Source organism: Platichthys flesus, chromosome 7 (assembly GCF_949316205.1).
Source record: "Platichthys flesus chromosome 7, fPlaFle2.1, whole genome shotgun sequence".
Classification (NCBI taxonomy): Eukaryota; Metazoa; Chordata; class Actinopteri; order Pleuronectiformes; family Pleuronectidae; genus Platichthys; species Platichthys flesus.
The window spans coordinates 6,176,152-6,197,057 of record NC_084951.1 but is presented as its reverse complement, the minus strand read 5'-3'; the positions used below and the strand labels follow the sequence as shown (position 1 = coordinate 6,197,057).

Genomic DNA, 20,906 nt, shown 5'->3' with positions numbered 1-20,906 from the left:
TCAGGCAGTAGCAGGCGGACCTGGCACAGAGATCGTGGGTTGGAGGAGGAGTTAGATGTATGACTCACCAGGAACTCCTTCCTTCCTGGTGAGCCCGACCTTTTAGCGGACAACCGGAGATAAAGTGTCCCGCTTGGCCACAATACAGGCAGAGGTTCCCCTCGCGGCGTCTCCTCCTCTCTTCTGGAGTTAGACTGGCCCGACCCACCTGCATGGGTTCAGGCTCCCCTGAAGACCGGCTGCCAGAAGGCATCGATACCCCGGAAGCCGCTGGTGACGGGGCGGGCTGGCATCGTCCCGCGAGCCCCTGATGTCTCTCCCGCTGTCTCACTTGAATGCGACGGTCGATGCGGGACTGTGGAGCCACAGAGCCGAGCAGGAGCGTAACCAGAAGGGAAAAGGCGAAACTCGTGGTCGAAGGCAGAAGGCTGAGGTAATGTCCAGGGCAGAGACGAGGTAGGCAGGTCAGGGATCGACGGGGTCGGCAACAGGTGATCAGTCCGGGGAAAATACGCTGGAAAGTCAGGCATGACACAAGAACAATCTGGCACTGAAGCAGAGACAGGAGCAGGCTTAAATGCAGCCAGGGCTGACACAGGTGTGGAGAGTTGCCCTGATGAGGAGGTGTGGCTGACTGGCAGAGTGGAGCAGAGACAGGTGAGTGGAAAAACCAAACCGGGTGGGAGGCGGGGGCCCGGAGGAGGGCTTATACTCGTCCGAGAGTCCAGCGTCCATCTCTACCTCCATGGTCCCGGGGAGAGTGTCGTCGTCCTCCTCAGAGTAGGGGGGCCCTGCCCCGTCCTCGGCGTCGTCGCTGTCGTTCGGGGACTCCGTCGGAGGATGTGGTCTGGAAGGTGGCCTGGTTCTGGACGTCTGGGTGAGGTTGCGTCGATGGAAGTCCCTGATGAGGGTGTGGTCCACGATGTTCCTCCCGGGGACCCAGGACCTTTCTTCAGGACCGTAACCCTCCCAGTCCACCAAGTACTGGAATCCCCTCCCACGCCGGCGAGACTGCAGGATGCGACAGACAGTGTAGGAGGGACCTCCATCGATGAGGCGAGGAGGCGGTGGAGGCGGCGCGGCAGGGACCAGGGCGCTTTCTCGGACCGGTTTGACTTTGGAAACGTGAAACGTGGGATGAACCAGCATGGATCTTGGAAGTCTTTGAAGCGAGGAGCCAGTGTCTTGGATTCCACCCGGAGGGGAATGTCACGGGTGGAGAGCCAAACCTTCTGACCCGGCTGGTAGTCCGGGGCCTTGGAGCGGTGGCAATTGGATGCCGCGGTGCAGCGGTCAGCGGCCCGGAGTAGAGCTGCCCTGGCTCAGGTCCAAGTCCTGCGACAACGGCGGATGAAGCTCTGGACAGAGGGGCAGGATGCTTCTTTCTCCAGTGCAGGAAAAAGTGGTGGCTGGAACCCATAGGTGCACTCAAAGGGGGAGAGACCGGTGGCGGAGCTGGTCAAAGTGTTGTGGGCATATTCTACCCACAGAAGTTGTTCGGACCAGCGAGTAGGGTCTTGAGACGTCATGCAGCGGAGTGCAGTTTCCATCTCCTGATTCTTGCATTCAGTCTGGCCGTTGGACTGGGGGTGGTACCCTGAGGACAGGCTGACGGTGGCTCCCAGGAGCGAGCAGAACTCCCTCCAGAACACAGGATTAGTTTCGCCGTCTCCTTGGCAGATGGAAGTTTGGGCAGGGGCACGAAATGTGCCATCTTGCTGAACCGATCTACCACCGTCAGGATAATAGTGTTGCCGCTGGATGGTGGTAGACCGGTGACAAAGTCCAAAGAAATGTGCGACCAAGGACGATGAGGCACAGTCAGAGGATGTAGAAGACCGGCAGGGGCATGGTGAGCCGGCTTGTGCTGGTTGCAGGTGGGACAGGCATTGATGAACCCCCGAATGTCCTCATCCAGTGACGTCCACCAGAACCGGCGCTGCACGACGTCCTTGGTCCGTTGGATCCCTGGATGAAAGGTAAGTTGAGTGCTGTGGGCCCATTGTAGGACCTCGGACCGGAGGTCCGGCGGGACGAACAGACGGTCGGGAGGGCAAGCACTGGGTCCAGCCTGGTCTTGGGCGGCGGCCCTGACCCTCTCCTCTATCTCCCATGTGAGTGTGGCCACCAGACGGGAAGAAGGCAGGATAGTGTCTGGGTCGGTCCTGTCCCCCTCCTCTTCCAAGAACCGACGGGACAGGGCGTCGGGCTTGACGTTGCGGGACCCTGGTCGATAGGAGAGGGAAAAGTTGAAGCGGGTCAGGAAGAGTGCCCATCGAGCCTGGCGGGAGTTCAGTCTTTTAGCAGAACTGAGGTACTCCAGGTTTTTATGGTCTGTCCATACCAGAAACGGCAATTTACTCCCCTCGAGCCAGTGTCGCCACTCCTCCAAAGCCAACTTGACTGCGAGGAGTTCTCGGTTCCCAATGTCGTAATTCCTCTCTGCCGGGGTCAAACGTCGGGAATAGAAGGCGCAGGGGTGCAACTTCTGGTCAGAGGCTGCTCTCTGGGACAAGATGGCCCCCACTCCTAAGTCAGAAGCGTCCACCTCGACCACGAACTGCCGTTCAGGGTCCGGCATTCGGAGGATGGGGGCCGAGGTGAATCGTGTTTTCAAGGCCTGAAAAGAGTCATTGGCGGCCGTTGACCAGAGAAAAGGCACCTTGGAGGAGGTAAGAGCAGTGAGGGGGGCCGCCACCGAACTGTAGCCCCTGATGAACCTCCGGTAGAAGTTGGCGAAGCCCAGGAAACGTTGAAGCTGCTTGCGGGAATCAGGGGTGGGGGCCAAGTGGTGACGGCAGAAACCTTAGCTGAGTCCATCTCCACGGTCCCTCTCCCTACGACGTACCCCAGGAAGGAGACAGACGAGGCGTGAAACACACACTTCTCGGCCTTGACGAACAGGGAGTTTTCCAGGAGGCGTTGGAGGACCTTCTGGACGTGATGCAGATGTTCCTCTCTGGAGCGGGAGAAGATCAGAATGTCATCAAGGTACACAAAGACGAACCTGTTCAGGATGTCCCTGAGCACGTCATTCACCAGAGCCTGGAATACAGCAGGGGCGTTGGTGAGGCCGAAATGCATCACCAGGTACTTGTAGTGACCGGTGAGAGTATTGAACGCTGTCTTCCACTCGTCCCCCTCGCGGATCCGGACCAGGTGATAGGCGTTGCGCAGGTCAAGCTTGGTGAATATGGTGGCTCCCTCTAGGAGCTCGAAAGCTGAGGAGATGAGAGGCAGGGGATATCGGTTCTTGATTGTCATGTCATTTAATCCACGATAATCAATGCAGGGGCGGAGTGTCTTGTCTTTCTTCTCAACGAAAAAGAAAACGGCTCCAGCCGAAGACGAGGAAGGGCGGATGATGCCCGCCGCTAGACCGTCATTGATGTAAGTCTCCATCGCCCCCCTCTCAGGAACGGACAGGGAATACAGGCGTCCTCTGGGCAGCGTGGCCCCGGGCTGGAGGTTGATGGCGCAGTCATAGGGCCGATGAGGGGGAAGGGAGGTTGCCTTGGCCTTACTGAAGACCTCCCTGAAGTCCAGATACTCAGGCGGGACCCCCAGCACATCGGTTGAAGAACTGGTCCCGACAGAAGATCGTGGTGCGGCGGCTTGCTTGAGGCAGACCTGGTGACAGGAAGAACTCCAATCCAGGATCGCCCCTGTGGTCCAATCAATGTGTGGATTGTGACGTTGGAGCCATGGGAACCCCAGAAGGAGAGGATGACGAGGAGAGTGCAGGATGTGAAACTGGAGTGTTTCATGGTGGTTCCCGGAGATTAACATCCGTATAGGCGCTGTCCGGTGGGTAACAGTTCCCAGAAGTCGGCCATCCAGCGCGTTGGTGGAGACTGGAGCTGGCAGGGGAATCTGACCGACACCCAACTGCAGAGCTAGGTTAGAATCCATAATGTTGGCATCAGAGCCAGAGTCAATGAGGGTGGCGAGGGTCTGGGATCCCTCAGGCAGTAGCAGGCGGACCTGGCACAGAGATCGTGGGTTGGAGGAGGAGTTAGATGTATGACTCACCAGGAACTCCTTCCTTCCTGGTGAGCCCGACCTTTTAGCGGACAACCGGAGATAAAGTGTCCCGCTTGGCCACAATACAGGCAGAGGTTCCCCTCGCGGCGTCTCCTCCTCTCTTCTGGAGTTAGACTGGCCCGACCCACCTGCATGGGTTCAGGCTCCCCTGAAGACCGGCTGCCAGAAGGCATCGATACCCCGGAAGCCGCTGGTGACGGGGCGGGCTGGCATCGTCCCGCGAGCCCCTGATGTCTCTCCCGCTGTCTCACTTGAATGCGACGGTCGATGCGGGACTGTGGAGCCACAGAGCCGAGCAGGAGCGTAACCAGAAGGGAAAAGGCGAAACTCGTGGTCGAAGGCAGAAGGCTGAGGTAATGTCCAGGGCAGAGACGAGGTAGGCAGGTCAGGGATCGACGGGGTCGGCAACAGGTGATCAGTCCGGGGAAAATACGCTGGAAAGTCAGGCATGACACAAGAACAATCTGGCACTGAAGCAGAGACAGGAGCAGGCTTAAATGCAGCCAGGGCTGACACAGGTGTGGAGAGTTGCCCTGATGAGGAGGTGTGGCTGACTGGCAGAGTGGAGCAGAGACAGGTGAGTGGAAAAATACCAGCAGACAGGAGATGAGCAGACTGTGACAGGTATTGAATATGGTTTATCTAATTTTAACTTGTTGATTATTTTCTAAGGTTACTGATACCTGTGATGGCAGGAGCCACATTGGCCTGAAGTGTAAATAGTTTTGTTTACAGGTTTACAGCTACATAGAAAACCCTATTTCTTGCCGGTTGCGTCTCAGAAGGATCCATTGATATGGAGCTTTAAAGTCCCAAGTGTAGTTGTTACTGATTGGTAAGGTGATATTCACCTTGTAATTACTGTCCCTCTGCTGGGTGCTCAAGAGAAAATATTGTATTTTTGATTTAAGAAGCACTCGCACAAATCCATTATATCTGCATGTACTGCTATGAAGGAAGTTCACTCAGATAACTCACGTTTGAAATTTTTTTGCAGCATTACAACAGGTTTAGTGTTTGGCGTCTAGGCACCAACCTAATCACTCCCCCATATGATTACACATAAATGATGGGAGTGATGAGCGAATAACCCCCGTGGGAGCCTTCAGGTGGATGCTGGGGTGGTGGAGGGGCTAAAGCAACTGGTGGCAATACTGCAGCAGCAGTGCGAGCAAGAGGGGTTGATGGCTGTCTCTGGTTAAATAGACCACCTGATAAGGTCGGTGTGTAATATAGATGGTTGTGGAGAGTGAGGTATGTCATATGATGTATGTCACATGATTGGCGCAGCGCAGTTCGAGTTGCCTGCCAGAACTAGCTCGCCGGCATCGCATTTTTAATAACATTTTAGATTTTACATAGGATATACTGTTGAATGGATTTGTTTTATTTACCAGAGATACAATGCAACAATTTGCCATAATTAACTCTATCCATAAGCAAAGAGGGAAAATGTTTTAGACATAGTGAATACATTTCTCGAACATGTGCCTTTTCCAGTCAGCCTCTCTTATTAGTAGATACATCATCATTTGGAAAAAAAAATAGAGATGCCCACCCACTCCCTCTGTCCTGTCACTCTTTTTTATGTGGTTGTGTGGACCCAGCAGAGCTGTGGTGCTGTGTCGTTCGAGTTTACGTATGTGTTACTGTGCCAAGTAAGTTTCTGGAAGGGTGTGTGTACAGTATTAAGATTAAGATTAAGATGCATTTATTAGTCCCAAACACATGCACAGACATGCAAAGGCACACTCATGCAGGTAGGGAAATTTAATCTCTGCTTTTAACCCATCTGGTGCAGAACACACAGTGCAGTGAGCGACCATGTACGGCGCTTGGGGAGCAGATGTTGGGGGAGTAAGGTGCCTTGCTCAGGGGCACTAGACAGGGCAGGGAGACTCTTGGATTTTTGGACAGATCAATCCTGGTTCGTCTTTTGTTGTCTCTCCGTAGAGTCGAACCAGAGACGAACCAGAGACCTTCTCTGCCCATAGTCCAAGTTTCTGCCACTAGACCACCGCCTCTCCTAAAATGTTCTCCTTCGAGCCAGATGGAGTAAAGTTGTCAGCATTTAAATCAACACTTGCTGTTTGACACAGGAAACCATTTTCAATCGTCAGCCTTTAACACCAAAACCAAGGACTCAAACTTTTAAAGTTGCAGTGTATAAAATTTAGTGACATAAAGTGGTGAAATTTCATGTTGCAGCTGAATACCCCTCAGCTCATCCTCCCCTTCCAAACATGAATGAGAACCTGTGGTAACCTTCAGTTTTTTCATAAAAACACAAAGGGTGTTTAGTTTGTCCAGTCTGGGCTACTACAAGAAACGTGGTGACCCCCCCCCCCCCATGTGAATATAAAGTATTTCGATATAACGGGCCCATTCTAGGGTAAATAAAACAACAATTTGTAAAATTTAGATGAAACTATATATAAAATATCTGTCATTAGATCTAATTCATCTAAATCTTATACACTGGACCATTTAATGTTGTCTTTCTATCAAAATTCTAATTTAGTTAAAAAACTAGAGAGAGAGTAACTTTAGTTTAAGAGGAAATTATTTTGTCTCAGTTAATCAACCTTGTAATTATCATATTTGTAGATACAGTTTAGTTTCCATCATCAAAATACGATTGTGTGACATCCCATGGCTGTATAAAGTTTCCCCATACTCAACTCTTGGAATGTTTTTCTCATGTGGCAAACCTGTTACTATACCTGCACCAAGCCATGTGTTGTAGTTATTGTTTACTCTGTCTCCCTTCCCTATTCTCTTTTCCTTTGTGTTTGACATCAGACAGGAACTCTCGTAGGTTTCACATCTCCAGTACCAACCACATCTGTGGTACCCCCAGCTGCCACAATACCTTAGAAAAACAAGCACCATCATGCTTTCAGAATTTACATAACAAAGTTTTGCTTCACTAGTTTGTAATGGTTTGTTTGCATGAAATTCAAACTGACCTTAAAAATGGTGCTCTTGATCACAGCTAGGGATTGAATCATACTGAGGGTTGTTTAATATCTTGTTGGGTTCATTTCTGAATCATAAGTATATTCTCTGTTGATGGTGCAGTTTGCGCTGCATTCACCCTGTCCAGTTTTTCCACTTCATTTGTTAGGCAGCTGTAAACGACTTCAGATACTAGAGGGTGGGAAAACTCTTCCCTCGCTTTCCCAGCTATGGGAAACAATAGCGATTTGTCTGATCAACAAGCTAAACTGCCCGCGGGCACCTGAGTAACATATTTTGTGGCTGCTTTACACCATGCCAGTGTTGTAGTTCTCAACTGATCCGTCACAACTGTTGTCACATACACTGATGTGGGATGAATTAAAAAATGATGTGCCAAAGACGACTGTCAGGTTTAGTGGGTGGTTTTGCCAGACGTCTTCAGTCTGCTGGTTCCTCAGACAGCAATAGAGTCCACCTCTCAACTCTAAGCAGAGACAACATCATTGCTTGCTCTGATGTGTTTGCCCACACACAGTCTGTGCACGATTCACAGTGTAATTTTTTTTCCTAAACCTTTCCGAAGGCACACAAACACACTGTAATCTCTGTCACGGAACACATGTATTTACCCACAAATACTTTACTCACCCCCGTACATGTCTGCTCTTACACTGACACGGTATCATCCTGTAATTGAACACATCAGTGCTACGTTGTGGGCATGCATGCACATTGCCATTTGTGAATGACAAAAAAGGTTGCCATGCCTTTAGGGTCTGTGCAATGCTGGCAGCCTTTTAGAGCATGCTGTACACCACATGCTAAACCTACTGGCTGTTTGTCCTGCGTCATGTTGTAGGATCTGTAAAGGTCTGTTTGTTTATATGTCAAACATGCTGTTGCTTGTAAATCACAGAACCTTCATGCTTCACCGTTTTTTTAACCAACATAGAGTGTTTTGTAAAGAGGAACAACTAAAGCACTGATCCAAAGATACTGGAGGCTTGAGTTAGTGGTTGAGGATGATATTGTGGTTTCAGTGCTTAATGATTGGGTCAGATTCTGCCTCTGGTCTTACTTGTTCTTATCAACCAGTAGCACTGGTTGGGATTGTCAAAATTGATTTTGGACTGGAGCTGTTATCTCTTTGTGGCAAATTCTATACTTAGTAGCGTCACTGTTATTTCAGGTATGAAGGAGTTTAGAAGGAGATTATCAGGGAAGGTTATGGTCACAGCAGAAAATTGAACTCAACCCTGTGACATGCTTGAATGCCATCTACCCATTATCTATACTGCTTATCCTCCTGAGGGTCGCAAGAGGATCTTGAGCCAATCCCAGCTGACATTGTGAGAGAGGCGGGATACACCCTGGACAGGTCGCCAGCGTATAGCAGGGACACCATGTAGAGGCAAACAACCATTCACTCTCACTTTAACACCACCACACAGTTTAGACTCTCTTGTCAACCTAACCGACTGTGGGAGGGGCCAGAGTAGTCAGAGAAAACCCATGAGACACAGGGAGAACATGCATCGAATCCTGGTTCGGCATGAGGAACCTGGAACCTTCTTGAAGTGCTAACCGCTGCATCACTGTACCATCCAGTGTTTCAAATTAAATGTTATTGATTTCTTTAATATCTTGAATATAACAACAAAGATAATAGCTCAACAGCATATTGACAAATAATGACATCAAAGAAGAAAAGTTATTTTCTCACCAGCCCACAGTCGTTAAGGAACTGACAGCATGCCTCTAAATATAGGCAGAGCAGAGTTGTCTGAGTAAGTCTACTCATGTTGTTTTTGTTTCATATCAATAGTCAGATAGTTAGATGGTAATGTGGTATCCAGACCTCGTGGTGTGGGGATACTTTGGCGATTTCACATTTGGCCAAAAGGTTGATGCGGACAGCCCCAAGTCTGACACGGAACAGACCGGTGATTTACAATTCTGTATATTGTTATCACAGAGAACAAGCTTTTACTCTATCAGCAGCATTTGGACCATTCCCTTGGAAGCAATAAAACATTTAAGGTTCAACACCCCAGGAGCAAACTGCAGCACAGCTATGGGTTTAAAGATATCATCACACATGCTGTAGGTTTTGAATAAAAAAAAAAGACACAGTGCCAACAGGTACCTTCAAAAATGAATGAACCAAACTATTATGATGTGTAAACAATTTAGACTTTAGAATATTTAAAGACTTATGATTAGACTTAGATTATAAAATGTTATTTAATTTAATATACTTAATTTGTACTTTTTCTGTTTGTACTCACACAATCCCAGGTTAGTGTTCTATGGCTGACAGTACTACTAGTTCATTTAGTGACACCTTTAAGCTGAAATAGTGACTTAATATTGTGAATACAGTATGTTTATTGATTAAAATGACACAAAATATATTCTAAGAAATGTTCCTGGGGTCTCCAAATCCCCGTTGGCTTCTTTCATTCTGGCCCTGAACTTTCAAACTTTAATTGCACAAATGTGAAAGGTAACCTAAACTCTCGAGAGCCTCAACCACTGAGGGGGGCCTCTCTACTCTTATGTCTAACCTGAGTGAACTCATCTATGACTAAACCACTTTAATGTTTTAGAATTTGAGGGTCAGCCTGAGGTCTACCATCATTATATCTTTCTGAAGTTGATATCATAAATACCTAAAAAATCTGTTACATGCATGTTTCTGTTTTTAACCAATTTGAAACAATTGTGGAACTGAACATTAGAAGGTATGAAGGAGACTAAAAGTAGGTTTCTGTACCATTACTTAAGGATATCACTGATCGTTAAGTCAGCCCATCTTGTTGCCCTAATTACCCACCATCTGCAGCTCATAGCCCTTGGATGATGTGACACTTTCAAATCAAGCTATTCCCAAAACAAACAGAACGTCTGCTGGCATGAATCTCCTAGTAATCCCTTTTTCTTTATTGCTTTCATTTGTGTCATCTTATTTTCTCTTTTAGTCACTTTCAGCTTTATCTGAAACTTTTGCATACCTCAATCAAAGTAAACTCCATCGTGGTTTTGTTTTAGCTCATGGAAACTTCCATCACGTAGGCCTCATGAAAGATAGTTGTGCGGTTAAATGCAGTTTTACTTTATTGATCTCACAGAATCCTCTGCTCCATTGTCACATAGGGGAAGACCAAAGCAAAAGATATTATTATTATTTGCCAGCAGAGGTGAGCAGAGATGGTCTTCAGCTCTGCATCAGCTTAAAGGGTTAAATGGATTTGGACCAACATGATCAAAGTGTTTTAGTTAAGTTATTGGCAAACAATGTCACTGCCGTCCTGTCAACTAATTAGTCATTAGATAGTGCTTTCTGTTTATGACCATTCAGACCAGTATACAGACTTAATGGAACCTTGTTTGTCTGGGAGTATAACAGCAGTGCAGCCTCACACGCCAGGCAGACCCAGGTTAAAAGGTTTGTCTATGTGTAGTAAGACTGGGGCCTCTTGTGCTCTTCGTCAACTGCCAGTTGTTGTGTCACTTCCTGGAGTCTGAGAGGAAGTTGTGGTTTTCTGGCATGTGACAGAGCAGTTAACACAAAAAAATATGTGGTTTGTGATGAGCAGATCAACAGAGAAGATGCTGACAATTTAAGTGCAGGTAAAAGCTTTGATGCAAATAAAGGATACGAAAAGACTTTCCTGAGTTAAACCTTTTATCCAACAAAAGATAGCTTTACTAATGGAGGTAAAACTCTTGGCGGCCATATAACTTGTTGTGCCAGTAGCTAAGGAAACTTTTATGTATAATACATTTCAAGAGAAAGGATCTGTGAAGCTGGATTTCATAGTAAACTTTGTTAAGTTATAGATACAAAAACTCAAGCACCATGACAGAAAGAAAATCCCTCTTCCAAACCAGGACAAGATGCCATCAACCCCTCAACGAGCCCACACATTCACACGTATGTACACATTGAGAGATGTATCCAGACAATTCAGGGGCCGGATCCTTCGCAGTTAGCGCACAGCGGTGCAACTAGTATGTTCCTTTTTTTTTAGGCTCCTCCAAACATGGCCAACACATGAGTCATTCCTGCAAAGAAGGATCCAATGAGGGGTTATTTTTTTGTCCAACTTTTTAGGATTCCCAAGATATTAACACACTCAAGCACCCATGTTGTCGGTACCCAGTTTATGGTCACAGGGTCATAGGAATTCTACAGATTCTGACTGCATGGAAAGTACAAGCTACATGACTTCCTCTTCTTTTGAAAAATATACAAATGGAAGACAGCGTTGTCGAGATCCAGATTGGATGTGAATTCAAATGTGATCCCCATTTGACACACTCGTGCTTATGTTGTATTTGGTTGCAGTCCCATTGGAATTTTATTTTGTTATTTTTAAATGGATCATTTATATTTAGATAATCACTATATGTTTGTACCTAATTCAGTCAGAACCAGGCAGACATACAAGATACATAAATAATGAATGACAGCATGAGACTTGGTGGTGGTGTCATGTAGTGATTTTGTGACAAAACCAGTGTTGTTTATATTTAAACTATGTTACCTTTACCTTAACTTTGAATTGCAGAATGTTTGACTTATTCAACAAATGGTGTCTTTGTCTTAAACTACTCAATATTTTCAATCTTTTAAAGAAAAGTGCTCCTCTGGTGACTTCAAGTGATATCAGCTCTGTATGTGAAATCTACTCTCCCCTGCCCCTGTCTTCCCCTCATGATATCAGTATGAATGATAAACGTTGAAATTTCCTCTACATCGTGTAGTGTTTATACTTGAAAACAGACAATAAACCGTTCATATGAGCAGAGCCTTTAAGCTCTTTGACCTACTTTTCTAACTTCCTGAGGAAGCGTCTTGAGTTTGTGAAGGCTTTGCTGCTTCAGATGTGAACGGCTGTGCTGTTGACTGAGACCTTAGGAAGGTCTCTTTCTTTATACTCTGTGCTATCTATGATTTTTCTGTCTGATAAGCCTCTGAGTTGTCCTTGCACTGTCACCTCTTTCCTCCACCATTTCGTCCTAATCATTGCTGTGCTTCTCGGAGTGCTGTAGCTTACATGCATGTAAGTGTGCGTGTGTGCCCTGTTTAGCATATGATGTGAATTTTATAAGTATCAACTAGAGCCTTTCAGCGGGGCCCAGCACGACTTAGATTTCAATCTCTGTGTGTTCAGATGATGTGGCCCATTCATGTGTGCTCACGCAGAGGAAGAATGGTCAGAGGCAGTATCACGGCAGTCTCATGCTCACTGTCTGTCTCAGATCCTCTTTCATGACACACTCGATGTATCTGCTGACTCACCAGTTATCTGATTGTTCTTCTTTTCATTTTGGTTTGTTCTCCTTAATGGCAGGAAGCTGTTGTGATTTAGAGCTTGTTGCCACAGTCCCAATGCCAACACAGAGGGTTACTGTGATTCTGTGCCATATCAAAAAGCATTATTTGCTTGACGCCAGCTCAGCAGAGAAAAGAGAGACTGAGGCAGACACACAGCCTTTGGCTACATCTAGATACCATTCCTCTATAGAATAAACCCTCACCTTGCGTTTTAATGGCAGCTGATATGCTTTCCATATGAAGTACTTTCCATGGGAAGGGGTCTTGCAAATATCTATATGAAGCACTCTCCCCCCATCTCCCTGCTCCCCTTTCTCCTTCCAGCTTTTTGTAAGATGTAAAGAAATCCACATGTGCAGTACAAATCACTTTGTGCTCAGCACCATGAGCTGCAGACACCAACACTGACTGCCATCAGGCCTGGAGAGAAGGGGGTTGGGAGTTGGGTAGTGGGGGGGAAGCGGCAGGAGAAAACAGATGTGTTTATAGAGGCTAGAGGAGGGAGGGGTCACGATAACAAGGTCCCGCTACGGATATTTTAACCTTTTCAACCCAGCAGAGCCTCTAGCAGGTACCAACATTACACACGCTCAAACCCTTAGCTAATGAGCAACGCATATTTATTGTTTTCTGGTTGTGTAATGTTAGGAAATGGGTTGTGGGAGCGCTCCACAAGTGCTTTGTTTTGTTTTTTTCCTGCAGTTAATTTACTGTGGATAGTTAAAATAACCTTAAATCAAATAGAAAAAATATTTGATTAAGACAAATAAGTTGCAGCAAGATCAGAGAGAGACTGAAAGGAGGAGGAGACGTGTAACTTATATAAGAGCTACAGAAAGAGTTTGGAAGGAACACACTGTTCCTATAATGGAACCTATAGATGAACAGAGGGAGGCTTTTCTTATACGGAGGATCGCGTCATGACAAAGGCAGAGCAGAGGGGTGGAAAGTTAACTCTGACAGACTCTGTTGAATTCCATCTTTACAGTGTAATTCAAACCTGCAAATTCATTAGACATTGTGTTTCTCATTTGTACATTACTTATGAATATTGTGAAATAAATCTTAGTTCATTACTTAACTGATGTTGAATGCTGGGCTTGTGAAAAGCACCAGTCATGCAGTCAAACTTAAATCAGTCATGACAGCGCTCACAGTGAAAATCTACTAAACCGGTTCTCTTGTTGACATAGAACCAACATCATGTAACACATTTACTGTGGTGTTACTATTTCAAATCAGTCCCATCGGAAGGTAAGGACTGAAGTGAAACACTTTTAAACACATTGTATAAGGTTGTTTGTCTGATCTTCCCCTGTTCAACTGTAGAACCTGGTGTGAAGACTGTCAGCGGACCAGGGAAAAGCAGGAGAGGTCCACTGCAGACCCTCTACAATGGGGAGCAGGTGAGAGCATAAACACACACAAACACACAACCTATATGTCGGTTTCTCCAGGCCAATTGATAACTCTGTGTTGAATCAATGCTATAGTTGTACATTTGCCTCTCTTGAAATGTAACAACACATTGTGGTGACAGACCAACAGAACTGTGATTGGTCTGCTTCGTTTTTAGTCTCATCCTTATCTCAGTGGTCAGACAAAACAGCATACCTCACGCTCCTTCTGCCCCAATCCGTTCAATAGTCGTACACATCATTCCAACTAAGGCAACAGCATTTGAGTGCAGATTGCATCACAGTTGCTAACCGTGGCTGTCCAATTTTGAAGGATCCTCCAAATTCGGCTGACAAATGCGTCCTTTCGTTCGTGGTTCAACTTATTCCTGATTAATTGATGAGACATCCAATGCTTGCACTTTAAATGTTAGTGACAGGCTTCAACCCAGCAGCTAATGGTACTCATGTTAAAGAAACAAAGGGATATAAACTGCAGGTCTGTTGCTAGGCGGCTTCTGAAAGGGCGGGACTAGCTGGTGACGCTTATGGAATATTTCGTAAACCAGACCTTTTCATTTCAGTTTGGCCATTGAGATACACTCACCCCTGAATTGGTACACAGATTCTGTGTTGATCCTACACAGAGATGTAAATTGGCAGATCCTAGTAGCTTTGCAATGAGCGAATAATTACTGGTCACATCACAAATCCTCACACAAAACCCTGAATAATAAATATCTATTTTCAGTAAATGGGTCTGTTGTCTCCAGATCTTTATACGTCCTACACTTGTGCTCGTATCAGAATCATTTTCAGTTTTTGGCAGCAGATATCTGCTGTGTTGTCCGGGTTTATCCAATTCATTTATGCCATTTTACGCTCTTACCCAGAGTTTGATACCCTCTCACATCTATAGTTTCTTCATATTTTCACATCTGTGAAGCTACAGCTAGCAGCTTAGCATGCATACTGGAAACAGAGGCAAACAGCTATAGCCTGTCTAAGTTCAAAGGTACCTGCACCTGTAAATCTGATTAATTTAGAAGTTGTATCTTGTTTATCTTCTCTGCACACAAAACCAATGTGTAAAAGTTTCAGATTTTGAACTCAAATATTACATGTCCTGTGGAACAGATGTTGGAATAGGAATAGAAAGGGTTTTAATACTTATCCTAGATTTCTCTGAAACTATAATTTGATGAAAGATTTGGCATCTTAGTGAAGGTCTCAGCTGTTGGATATGAACATTGTGGATCACAGGAATTTGAACACTGGTTATCTAATGATGCTTATTGTACCGCAGCTGATGGCTGATTGGATATGATAGGTAGAACAGATTTGAGTCCATCACAGAGTTCACGCCGCAGCCTGCCAGACTGGTTTAGCATGCAATACGATGGAGAATACTTGTAGCCATCACATTAAAAAACACACAGTCACATGCAAAATGTGTCAGCTTTTAATGAGAGAAGGGCAGATTATGTGTGCTCCAGCAGTTTTCTGTTGTTCAATTTTTTAATATTAACCTAGATTTGGCATATGCAGTTTTTTACACATGATTTAAAATTATACGTATATGAACGATGTGTATAAGAATTCTCCTTTGGACTGACATTTCTCATGCAGCAATTTTTTAAAAGTTGTTTCTGTTTTTTTGCCTCTTCCTCCCTCTCTGGTCCCTCTTTTCCTGTGCACTACATTGTCCTCATCCCAAGCAGCTGGAGCTGTTGGCAGCTCAGAGGTCCCTCCAAGGCCGCAGGGAGCTGTTGGAGCAGGCGTGTCTGAGTAACATGAGGAAACGGCGGGTACTCTCGCCCGAGGATCTCAAACACCTCATTGTGGATGATAAACACAGCCTTATTTACTGCTACGTCCCCAAGGTTGGTTAACATGAAGAAGTGCAGCCGGAATTCTAGATCGCAGGTTTTTTAGACCGTGTTAGATGAGGCTTTGGATGGGGAGGGAGGGGTGGAGGGTTACATGCTTGATATCTAATTACAAATGGATCACAATTATTGTGGTTTGGATGCATTTTGAGACTCTCCCTCTCAGAGCCAAGACCCAAATCTCAACACGATATATGCATATTGTTTGCTCTTTTTGATTTGCACTTCACAAGTTTCATGAGCCTGCTTTGAAATGATAAAAAGCTGCTTCTTAAAAGAGTGGAACTTGCTTGTGAATCAATTAGAATATCACATTTTCAATTGAAAGTATTAATAAAAGAAAATTATGCTTTCACTCAATTTAATCTTAACATAATTTTTTCCACCAGGAGGTTGTGTTTTCAGCCTTATTTGCTTGTTTGTTGTAATAAGATTACACAAAAAAACTACTGGACTGATACTGATTTGGTTGAGGTAAGGGAAGAACTCCTACATTTTTGGTGCAGTTTTGAATCAGGGGGCGGATCCACGGCAGGCACATTTATGGGACTAATATCTATCTGAAATTTGGGGCAACTTGATAGAATTTAAGGGGACTGTTGGGCCTTATTGGGTGTATTCGCTTTCCTGACGGCCATTTGCATTACTCATTGTATTATTAACATTATTTAAATAATACATCTTGTAAATATCAAGATTTTTTTGTCACTATGTAGATATTATGACATCTCAGTGTGGTGCAGTGAATGAAAACAGCAGCTTTAAGTGCCTTGATACAGAAATGAATATGTTCCTCGCTTTTGTGACCTCCAGGTAGCCTGCACAAATTGGAAGCGTGTCCTCATGGTCCTCACTAGTGACGGTCGCTACACTGACCCCCTCGCCATCCCTGCCAATGAGGCGCACGTCGCTGGTAACCTCCGCACGCTGTCTGAGTTCTCAGTCTCTGAGATCAACCAACGCCTTCGCAGCTACCTCAAGTTCATCTTCGTGCGAGAGCCCTTCGAACGCTTGGTGTCCGCCTACCGGAACAAGTTCACACGTCGCTACAACACGGCTTTCCACAAGCGCTATGGAACCAAGATCATCCGCCGGCACCGGGCCAACCCAGAGGCAGAAGCACTGGAGAAAGGGAATAATGTGTCTTTCCATGAGTTTGTCCAGTATCTCGTGGACCCTCGAACCCAACGGGAGGAACCCTTGAACGAGCACTGGGAGCGGGTGCACTCGCTCTGCCACCCCTGTCTCATCCACTATGATGTGGTGGGGAAGTACGAGACCCTGGAGCCCGATGCTCAGGCTGTGCTCAGTTTGACTGGAGTGGAGGGAATGCTTCAATTTCCAACATCTGGTAAGAGCACCAGGACTGATGGCAACATGGCTGCAAGCTTCTTTAAGCAAATCAGTCCCTTCTACCAGAAGAAACTGTTCAACCTTTATCGCATGGACTTCCTGCTCTTCAACTACTCCACGCCAGAGTATCTCAGGACTCGGTGAGTGACAGAGAACAAGTGAAGGATGTCAGTGCTAATGATGGATCGGGCGTGATAGATTTCCTTTCACATCTCATTCATACTTTTTTACCTAAGATGATTTTTGCACTTTGCGGTCCATCACAGACACAGACTTGTCACTACTACTCTCCAAGAGAAAACTGGCTGGCTGTCTAAAACTTGATTTTTTACTTTTCTATTTTCTGATTTCACTGAACTTTGTAAGTGGAACCAAATTTCTTCCTGGGAATGAAAAAGACAATTTGTGCTTTTATCTACCAAGAATATGTCTAATTTGCTGCCAAGGGTGTAAACTTCATTGTTTTCATTTTTAGCAAGGCAGAATTCAGACAGTGTTCCCAAAATCTGTTTGAAACTGCAGGTGACACATTAACTTCCCTGGTCTTCACAATCAGGCCCTTCCTGTCAGGGCTATAGGTTCAGATAGAAGCAGTATTTATTTTTTTGCCATTTCTCGCCTAGAAGTAATCGAGCAAACATTTCTCTGACTTTAATATTTTAAATATCTGTTCCATGTGGTTGTGGATTTGGTGTAATGTGCCCTTACCCTTGCAGCCGTGTCCGCTGCAGTAAAAAAACATGTTTTCCCATGGCTTGGTTTTCCATAAATTCAAGTCACACCTCAGAGGAGCAGGATCTCCTCTCACATGGGTTTACAGGTGAATGTGCTGACACTGAACGCAGCAGATCAATTCAGAGCACCAAGCTTCAATAACTCTGGAAGGCGTTTATTTATGTATGTCAGAGCATGAAGTATTTATTGTGGGAACGTGTGGATTTGGGCTCCTGATTTTTTGTGAAAATGAATTTAAATGAAATGATGAGAATTTATTTTCCTGAGAGTAAATATTTGCTTACATGGAAAGCTACTTGCTGTCTTGGCTTTTGCACATAAATTGATGCCAAATAGAAATCTTTCAAGCAACTCTAAACGTATTACATGACAGTCTTATTTTTCTGATAACTACATCCAGAGCTTGTGTCTTGAGTTCCACAGCACCTATTGACACTATCTTTAAATTTCTATCTTTGATTCATTTCCAGGGAAATGCAGCCCCCGTTGAGTTTCAGTAAAAACTTGCTGCCATCCTTCCTCTATCGCTGTCTGTATTTAGCTCTGGGCAGGTTGACTGAACAAACATCTGCATAGCTGTGGTCGGGGCCGGGTCCAGCCCAGCACAGCTCCTGCTCAGAGCTGCCCTTGTTAGGGTGAAGGCTCTGGCACATGACGGGTTAATCCCCACACAGTCATGTCCATGACTCTGAACAGCCCTGTTCAGCAAGTGAACTGACTTTATGCTAATAGCTAATAGCTGAATGGAGGAATATGTATGTTAATGACCTGCACTGCAGGAATATCAGTCTGAACGAACAGCTGCATACAGTGTGAATGTTTAAAGGGAAACTTCAACAATTTTACACATCATGTGTGTTGATAGTGGTGTGATACCGGCTGTAAAGCCTATTGTCACTCAAGGCCACGTCAGCCAAAGGCAGCATAACGTTCCTGAATCTCTGATTAAACTGTCAATGGTTGAGATGCATTGTGAGTAATGCAGGTTTTAACAAGCAGGAAGAATGTATAGAAAAAAAAAGATGATATCTCTTATTCTGCTGCATCGTGTTTCAGACTGAAATGCAACAGGTTTACGTAATTTCATTTGATGCAATCATATCTGCTTGTGCATGTGCAAAACCAATATCTTTTAGAAAACTAGTGCAGTTAGCTAAGCTACTTTGTTTTCTCTCGGTCATTTTACTGGAAAAAAAGACAATCAAAAATAGTTGTTCACAGACATAACGAGGACGAAGGTAATGTTACATTTTATAATGCTGTAAACTCCTAAAAAAGTGCCAAGGTTTCTTTTTTTGTAATTTGCGACTTAGCACTTATTTTGAGCGAAACAAAAGTGAATTAAAATCAGATCAGTTGAAAATGCAGAAACTGTTGTACAGGAGAGAATGATATTCAACCTAAAAAAAAGATTTCCAATCTTAAATGAGTGATTACTAAATATCAACTTGAGTTAAAAAGAACTGTCTTAACAAAGATATTCTCCGGAAATGCTTTTGAACTAAGTGAAAGCTTCAGTGTGTAAGATTTAGCTGAAAGGGATCTATTGGCTGAAATTGAAAATAAAATAATCCTAATGATGTTTTTACGAGTGCTTGATCATCTAAATTGTACGAATTATTGTTTTCATTACTCTAGAATGAGCCCTTTATATTTAAATACGTTATATATTTACATTGGGAGCGGGTTCTCTGTATAGAGGCCGCCATGCATGTTACAGTAGCCCAAACTGGACAAACTAAACACCTTTTGAGTTTTTTTTGACAACTGAAGTTTTCCACAGGTTCTCTTTCATGTTCAGAAGGGGAGGGTGAGGGGTATTCAGCAGCAACATGCAACTTATCCACTAGATGTCTACACATTGAGCCTTTAACTGAAGTTCAGGTAAAATCCAGTATGAAAGACTTGTCTCTTTTCCCCACAGTTACAACTATAGTGCACAGTTTATTCGATTTGTTTTGTGCAAATCATCAGGAACTAAGGGAAACGCAAGATACTGTTGCTGTAAAAAAAATCATACTTTTGCAGTATGATATTATCATCATGATATCAGTGTGAATAGTTTTGCTACTGCATGTGAAGACAAGTCGGAGCAGGTTGGCACAGGTCAACTCTGGAAACATTTGAGTTTTTCTCCATGTATTCACCCCTTAAAGGTACAATATCTGAGTGTCAACACTTTAAAAAGTGAATTATTCTATTATTCAAGCCTTACATTTCTGCTTATGCCACATCATTTTATTATTATTCATGATTGCCATGGATCACAGGGTTTTTCATTTTTAATGCTCCTCTTTGTTGCAGCGTGTGATTTAAACCATCATCTACAGGAAGCTCAAGATTTCCCAAAACCAAATCACAACCTTAATGTTTCTTCTTCTGACTATGATGATATGATGCACAAAATATATGTTTTACCTTTTAATTTCCTTTTTCTTTCATGTAAAATACAGATTACAAATAACAGGTCATTTTCTCTTTGATTACACATACTGTATTTCCATGTCATTTCCAAGACGCTGCTGTGCACAAGCACAGCTAAGGCCCATGTCTCCAGTCGTTTACTGTTGAACTGTCTCTTTTGTCAGACCAGTGACTCGGTGAGTCATTGTTTAACACACCCATTACTTGTGCCATGAAACTGTGAATGTGTTAACCGAAGTGCACTTGCTGATGTGGTGATTGATTGGCTGGTTAACTTTGAAGTCTCAACTAATACAATCTCTGAACAGCAGCACCCAGCGTCTGTCGTCTTTTATCGTTTCTCATTACAAACACAGATATTCTCTCCTGAACAGATTACTTCCTTTGCTAATGATGGAGGAAGCTTCTCATTGACTTACAGGGGACTAAGATAAACACCCTACTTATGGCTGCAGCCTGCAGCATTGGACTAATGAAATGAATCATCATAAGAAAACCAAATCCATGCATTCAAAGAGCCATGTTGCATGAAATATTTTTTTTTAACTTTTTCCTGTATAGTGTAGCATAGTTGTGATAAAATCACACGATTTAAGAGATCTGCTATTTATCATTATCATTATTATTATGAGTGTGAGTATGACATCTTATTATTCTGACGGTGTAGATGTTAACAAAATAAGGAATAATCCATAACAAAACGTAATCATGATCAATTGATGTATTTTGATTTGCACCCACATTTTGGCATAAAAATGT

General features: G+C 44.5%; 1 protein-coding gene across 3 annotated transcripts in view; it reads left to right on the top strand.

Annotated features, from left to right (window-relative positions):
- LOC133956452 (carbohydrate sulfotransferase 11-like) overlaps nucleotides 1–20,457 on the top strand; it is a 28,924-nt gene extending 8,467 nt beyond the window's left edge. The window contains exons 2-5 of one of the 3 annotated variants that reach the window (XM_062391500.1): nucleotides 13,679–13,755; nucleotides 15,468–15,629; nucleotides 16,449–17,128; nucleotides 18,194–20,457. In XM_062391500.1, the coding sequence (XP_062247484.1) occupies nucleotides 13,679–13,755; nucleotides 15,468–15,629; nucleotides 16,449–17,128; nucleotides 18,194–18,299 (1,025 nt within the window). In that variant the 3' untranslated portion in view covers nucleotides 18,300–20,457. Of the gene's footprint in view, nucleotides 1–13,678; nucleotides 13,756–15,464; nucleotides 15,630–16,448 lie in introns of all 3 variants that reach the window. The other 2 variants (XM_062391499.1, XM_062391501.1) reach the window with 2 other exon arrangements.
- The last annotated feature ends 449 nt before the right edge of the window (nucleotides 20,458–20,906 follow it).